Genomic DNA, 7,419 nt, shown 5'->3' with positions numbered 1-7,419 from the left:
GAACTTGAACTTGAACCAAAGGACGCAGGAGAGGCCTGGCAAAGAGAGGCATCCTGCCTTGGGACCCACGGCCAATGCTGCAGACGTCTCATTTTCCTCCAAGTGAGCATGTTTTTCAGGTCATTACAATTAAAGCTCCAAAATAATTTTGCCTAGAACTGGATAAAAATGGTTCTAAGGTTATTTGTAAGAATAAACAAGGACCTGTGGTGCGACACCTAAAACTGGTTATCATGTGCGCCATGGCATCTGGTGAAACCAGGAGGGCCCTGAAGGCCCAGTCACAACTTCTCCTCCCCACTCTGCTCCCGTGGACAAGGCTGGACAAGGTCTCAGCTCAGACAGCCTCTTCCTCCTTTCGGCAGGGCCAGGCACACTTCCTGTTTCTCCTGGAGGAGCGGGTGTCAGTTCCCTCTCAGCCTCAGAATTAACCAAACAAGGTCATCGCACCCCACCCTCCTGTCACAACATGGCTGCCTCCCCGAGCCCTGTTCCCCTGCCTGATCCTGCGTGGCGTGCAGTGCCCTCTCCCTGCTGTGGCTGTGACTAGTCACCTGCTGTCGCTCTTGTGTGCAGGGCTGGACACTGTGTGTCCATCCACTTCTGCAGCCTAATGTGGGAATTTCATTTCACAAGAGAATTGTCAGAAACGCCCACCACTTGTAAAGGTGCTCAGCATGACCGGCCAGTCACTGCAGAAATGCAGATGAGAAGCACAAGACACCATGACATACCCACTAGATGGACTAAACTTAGGGTGACTGGTGACCCTAAACATTGGGAGGGATGTGGAGCAACCAAGTGCCACATTGCTTGGGGGAGGCCAAACTGGTACAGCCACTCCAAAAATGTTTGGCAGATGCACTAAGGCTAAACACAGATATGCGCTGTGACGCAGCAACTCCACTTCTACGCGCCTCCAGAAGTGAGCACCTGTGCCGGCGCCAACACAAGACGGCTCACAGCAGCGCCAGAGGGACCCAGACGTCCCCGGGCGGCAGCGCCAGAGGGACCCAGACGTCCCCGAGCGGCAGCACCAGAGGGACCCAGACGTCCCCGGGCGGCAGCACCAGAGGGACCCAGACGTCCCCGAGCGGCAGCGTGGCTGAACAGCTGTAGAACACTGCACGAGACAGACAACTGGTGCAGGCAACTGACATGAATCTCGGGCACACGCTGAATAAAACGTCCAATAAAGCACAGGATTTCCTCCACATAAAGGCTGGAACCAGCGACACTAATCTGTGGTGACGGGAAGTCCAGTCAGGGGCTCCCGTGGGGGTCCTGACAGGAACTGGGCCTTCTGAGAGTCCTGGAAGTCCTACCTACTTTGCTGTGAGTGGTGATCACCTGTATACGTATGCAAAAATGCACTGAATATATGTATGCACACGTGTGTGCACTGTGTAGGCTATAAACCACAGTCCATGCAGAGGGAGACTTCAGATGTGTGCACTTCATCAGAAGCTATGTGCCACTAAAAACACCTCCAGAACAGGTGCTCCAAAGGGCAAGGCTCCCCAGGTCCAGGAGCTGTCTCTACAGAGTGGTCATTAAGGGAAGTTCCATGGAAGGGACGAGGCAAGGTGGAGGCAGGCATGACCAGGCCCTGGGCAGACATGACAGGAACACACAAGACATAATGGGCACATGAATGTTCACACACACACACACGCATCACACACAGTACACACATCACACATGAATGTGCACACACACCACCATGTCCCCTGCCAGACATCCCACACTACAACCACCACCACCACGCAAACTTCGGAATTCTCTAGGGCCTCAACGCTGGCAACAAGTTGTTTCAGGTGGAGCCTGAGAGATTTTGAAATGGAAATCAATTAGAAGAGCGATAAGACGTAAGTTGCAGAGGGACCCAAGATGCAAATAAACAAAAGGAATCATCCAAACACCTTAAGAAAACACTGCTCCTTTACAAAGCTTGGGAACCCTACGTATTACCCCAAAACCTGAAGCCTAAAAGATGAATAAATTCAACTACATAATAATGAGTTCCAGGTAACAAAACACACCACAAACTGATTTAAAAGGCAAACTGGCCAGTCACGGTGGGTCAAGCCTGTAATCCCAGCACTTTGGGAGGCCGAGGAGAGCAGATCACGAGGTTAGGAGATCGAGACCTTCCTGGCTAACACAGTGAAACCCCGTCTCTACTAAAAAATACAAGAAATTAGCCGGGCGTGGTGGCGGGCGCCTGTGGTCCCAGCTACTCGGGAGGCTGAGGCAGGAGAATGGTGTGAACCCAGGAGGCGGAGCTTACAGTGAGCCGAGATTGTGCCATTGCACTCCAGTCTGGTCGACACAGCCAGACTCTGTCTCAAAAAAAAAAAAAAAAAAAGGCAAAAAGGCAAACTAGGAAACAATCTGAATCTTACAAGAGCCGATATCCCTAATTAAAAAATGCCTGCAAAATCAAATATACAAAGATACGCACACAAGAAAAGAGGGCTGTGTCCACACTAAGCAGGGATTCTCAAGCTGGGAAAACTGGAGATTCTAGGGGAATTCATAGATGAGTTTCGGGGTGACACATGAACAAAACATACTGAGCAGAGAAGTCAGACACACTGCCTTCCAACTCGCACTTCTCCCACACCTTCTGTAACGTGGTGAGATAGAGCTCAGTGCTGGGGTTGACCAGGAAGGAGGTCCTCCAGGTTCCCCAGGGAGCCCCAGGGCTGCTTTCCCGGTCACCAGATCACCTCTGGCTTCCCAGCCTCTCCCTGGGAGTCACAGAGCTATTGGCATCACATTTTCTAACAACTTCTGCTAACTGGGCACATAATACCATTTTCTTTTTTTGAGAAAGAGTCTTGCTCTGTCGCCAGGCTGGAGCGCAGTGGCACAATCTCGGATCACTGCAACCTCCGCCTCCCGGGTTCAAGCGATTCTCCTGTCTCAGCCTCCCAAGTAGCTGGGATTACAAGTGCGCATCACCATGCCCAGCTAATTTTTGTATTTTTAATAGAGACGGGGCTTCATCATGTTGGCCAGGATGGTCTCAATGTCCTGACCTCATGATCCACCCGCCTCCGTCTCCCGAAGTGCTGGGATTACAGATGTGAGCCACTGCACCCAGCCCATACTACTATTTTCAAAGAAGCATCGATTTTGCAAGAAGCAAATGAAAACAATGACTTACCCCAACAAACTCCCCAGCGTGCAGAGCTCAATTTACAAAGGGAGGCAGGAGGCAATATGTTTGTAACTGGGTAGTCCAGACAAGCCTTGTTAGTGTTGCACCAAAGACACTGAAAGAGACCAACATTAAATAAGCGTTAGAAACACAACAGAAAAAACAAAGGAAGAACTGTCCTGGCTCTGCCCACAGCCCACCAGTGCATCTACTCTGTGGATGGCTGTAAAGGCTCAGCCTTCCCCCTCCCACTGTGTCTCTGCCTTCACCCTCACCGCCCTTCAGTCCACACCCAGCACAGCAGCCAGTAGCCCTGTCAGCTCTCCACGGACTCATCAAGGCCCGCGTCACTCACACCTCTACCACAACTCACCCTACTGAGGCGACGGGGCCTCTGTGCTGCCAACCCCACCTCCTGCTCACAGCCTCAGCTCAGCCTGCCTGTTCTGCCTGGAGTACTCTCCCCACATCCGTGTGGCTCCCCACTGACTGGATGAGCCCTGCCCTGACCAACCGACTGGACACAACCACCTGCTTCCACCCCCTCCTCACCTCCTGTGAGGTGTGCTTCTGTAGACCTCTCCTCCCCACACGCTGGGCACCCGTGCACATCACTGGCTGAAGCATCCCAAGAACGCAGGACATAGCCTGGCCCATCACAGGCACTCACTGAGTTTGTGCTGAATGGACTTTGGTGAGCATGGTCACCATTTGTAGAAAGGACCATGCTTCCTACCTCTGACCTTCACAAACGCACTAAGTTGCACAACTTGAAAGATGATGCAACTAAGGCTCAGCCTGCCCTAAACCGAGAGCTGGAGAGAACCTCATGGATGCTCGTCTGAGCCCCTCGAACGTCAGGTATGAGGCAGCAGTGGTGTGGAGACAACACCATCACACCCGTATGTGTGTGTAAGAGCCCAGAGCTGGGCCCAGCACATGCCACGGTGGTACACAATGAGGCCCACAAGCGCTCTGTGAGCCAGGCACCGAGCGTGACATGAAACAGCCTAGCACGCAGGCAGGTGGCACAGGAAGGGGTAAAAGAACTGCCATTCAGGCTGGGCGCAGTGCTCACGCCTGTCATCCCAGCACTTCGGGAGGCCGGGTGGCGGATCCCCTGAGGTGGGAAGTTCGAGATCAGCCTGACCAATATGGAGAAACCCCGTCCCCACTGGAAATACAAAATAAGCCGGGTGTGGTGGCGCATGCCCATAATCCCAGCTACTCCTGAGGCTGAGGCAGGTGAATCGCTTGAGCCCAGGAGGTGGAGGTTGCGGTGAGCCGAGATGGCATCGTTGCACTCCAGCCTGAGCAACAAGAGTGAAACTCGTCTCAAAAGGAAAAAAAAAAAAGAACTGCCGTTCGGCAGCACCTAATGCGCCAGCCAAGACCAGACCCAAGTCCAGACTGCCTGTTACTTCAAATCTCCACATTAACAGTGTTGCTGACTTTTTAATAGGATACAGGATAGAAAATCTTGACATTTTTGGCCCAGGTTAGGGTGAAAGTCGTTGTCACAAAAAAATATGACAATGTCCCCTGGGCTTTCTTTCCCAGGGCTACTTATACAGTGACCACTTTAGTGTCCTGTTTGTTTCCAGTATAACATAACAAGTAACAATTAAACCCTGTTTATTTTGGTCATTTGGGAGTATCTTAAATTACAGGGGTTTTGCTTGCGATTAATGATTTTTGGCTAATCTTCCCTTTTCAAATGGCTCAAGTTGTAAATGTCTGATTTTCCATTTTTCCATGACAGTGGTACCATGAGCCACAGGAGCTCATTGGGAGGACACGGCATTCTCTTCTCTGGTTGTTGTTGTGTTGCTTTTCTGATCGATTAAGTAATATGCACGTAGCAAGCAGCTCAGGCAGCAGTGCAGAGACACACAGCCCACCACAGCCTCTGTTGCAACACGCAGGGTCCTCTTGAGGCCTCCCAGGCACAGACACCTCCTTCCAGAAACCTCCTGTGTGCCCAAGAACACGCCCACGCAGGCCTGGAGCTGGCTGCGAGGCAAGCGGCCCCCTTCACTGCCCTGTCTGGGTCAGAACTGGAGTCAGGCCTTCAGCCCTTCCGGACTGGCCCCACCCACGATGGCCTGGGCAAGTCCCTCGGCCCCGCCTCATCCACGAGACGGCTGCCATCACCACACCCCGCCCGGGGTGGTGAGGGTTACACAGGGCACCACGGCAAAAACACGCTCTAGGCTACAAAGCCACATATGATAGTCAGCTGTGTTTAAGGCTGAAATGACTTCCAATGGAAAAACTCAGAGACTAAAAAGAAGCACCATCAAGAAAATGCACCAAGACCAGGGCATTGGAGCAAGTTCAACATCACCAATGTCAAGATCTGAAACTACAGAAACGGCGTCTTTCAATTTTCTTTTTTTTTGAGGCGGAGTCTCGCTCTGTCGCCCAGGCTGGAGTGCGGTGGTGCGATCTCGGCTCACTGCAAGCTCCGCCTCCCGGGTTCACACCATTCTCCTGCCTCAGTCTCCTGAGTAGCTGGGACTACAGGCGCCCGCCACCTCGCCCGGCTAATTTTTTGTATTTTTAGTAGAGACGGAGTTTCACTGTGTTAGCCAGGATGGTCTCGATCTCCTGACCTTGTGATCCGCCTGCCTCGGCCTCCCAAAGTGCCGGGATTACAGGTGAGCCACCGCGCCCGGCCCATCTTTCAATTTTTAATCAGCAAATGCAAGTATCCAGTTAAGTCCCACGAACTGACAAGATGTGTCTCAAACCTATGCCACTGTCTCGTGCAGGAAGAACTGTTTTTTGAGAATATGGCTCACGCCTTGGAATGGAAATCACCTAATACATCTTTCCCAGCCTCCTCATGTCCTCAAACCTCACTGTCGGGAAAAGGAAGCCTCACCCTGCAGTTCTCAACGCTTGCTAAACCCCTGACTGGAAGGGGCAGGGGGTGGCCTCTCAGGAATCCTAAGAAAAAGGCCTCACAGGATGCTGTTTTCTGCCTAACCACTTCCACTCGCCGCAGGCCTTCCCTCAGGTTTCCCACGCTGACTTCATGGTGCTGCGAGGAGACGTGGGTGCTGCTGAACCAAGGGCTGCGCAGTAAGGCAAGCCTAAGAGGTGCCAGCCAGGCTGGCCTGAGAGCTGGTCACCATGCAGAGAAAGCCAAAGGACCCTGTTCACACGTCTTTAACAAGACCTGCACTGTGACGCTGCTTCCCCACCATGGGTGCTCCTTCTCCCAGGTGGACATCTGCATCAGACTCCATTGGGAAGGTACCCCAGGGAGTCTTGGGCCCCACCCCACGCCGTGGAGGCTCAGGGAACTTTGCTCTAGACCGCTAGCCTCTTGTTGAAGGGCACACAGTATTTAAAAGACCCAGGGACAAAATCCAAACCTGAGCCCCAGATCACGACCAGAGAGTGCTATGGACAGCCTGGCGCACCGGCCCAGAGGACTGGTGCCTTTCTCTCCTTGCTCTGCCCCTTCCAATCCTGTGTGAGGAGCTCAGAAAGCAGCCTCTACTGCAGCCCGACAGCCTGGGAAACACGGGCTCCCAGCCTTAGGGTGCAGCTTTACGGACAGCCCCATTTCTCGCTAGGGGCCTCGTGAGGAAGGCTGACCGCGGTGTTGAGCACGCAGTGTGGCCCCGTATGCACAGGAGTGAAATCGCGGATACTGACCATGCTCAGACAGTAACTGCAGTTTTCAGGAGGTTTGATATGCCTGAAAGGTTTCAGGAGGTTTGATATGCCTGAAAGGGCTGAAGTAACATTTAGTAACTATTCAAAAAACCATCCCCCCAAATCCCAAACAACAGAGCCCTCCACACATCCCGGCGGCTCCCTGGACCTAGAGAAAGCCCGTGTGCCTTTGGACAGTTTGGACGGCACTCTAGTTTCTAGTCCGCGTGCTACTTACGGAGACGTTCTTCAGGCACTCTTCACAGGTTTTGTTTGTGTTCTGAGAACAAGCTGCAGGAAAGAGGCAAGAGACAAGTCAGTCACTGAGAATCAGGCAGTGTAAATATTCGTCCAGAAGGGCAGGGTGGGCACCAGTGAGGGGCGCAGCATCAAGAACCTCTGATCTGGAATTACCAAAGGTCCTCTTCCTGAGCCCTGCTGGTAACAAGCCTTCTTCAAGACATCTGGAACGAGTGTTCAGGAATCCCGCGGCAGGCAGGGCCCCAAGAGCATAAACACGCAGCTCCTGTCCGCGAGGGCTCTTCCGGGAGAGAAGAGTCCCAGCACAGAGGGCGGTGTTTCAG

General features: G+C 52.8%; 1 protein-coding gene across 1 annotated transcript in view; it reads right to left on the bottom strand.

The window, feature by feature from the left end:
• Positions 1-7,419, bottom strand: part of PTTG1IP (pituitary tumor-transforming 1 interacting protein) — a 52,767-nt gene that overhangs the window by 12,261 nt on the left and 33,087 nt on the right. Inside the window, exons 4-6 of the mRNA XM_012002598.1 lie at positions 7,250-7,376; positions 7,074-7,126; positions 3,173-3,281 (exon numbers count right to left, since the gene is read on the bottom strand). Coding sequence (XP_011857988.1) covers positions 3,173-3,281; positions 7,074-7,126; positions 7,250-7,376 — 289 coding nt within the window. The remainder of the gene's footprint in view (positions 1-3,172; positions 3,282-7,073; positions 7,127-7,249; positions 7,377-7,419) is intronic.

The sequence above is a fragment of the Mandrillus leucophaeus genome, unplaced genomic scaffold (genome assembly GCF_000951045.1).
Source record: "Mandrillus leucophaeus isolate KB7577 unplaced genomic scaffold, Mleu.le_1.0 Scaffold69, whole genome shotgun sequence".
Classification (NCBI taxonomy): domain Eukaryota; kingdom Metazoa; phylum Chordata; class Mammalia; order Primates; family Cercopithecidae; genus Mandrillus; species Mandrillus leucophaeus.
This window is presented reverse-complemented; position numbering and strand designations above follow the sequence as displayed.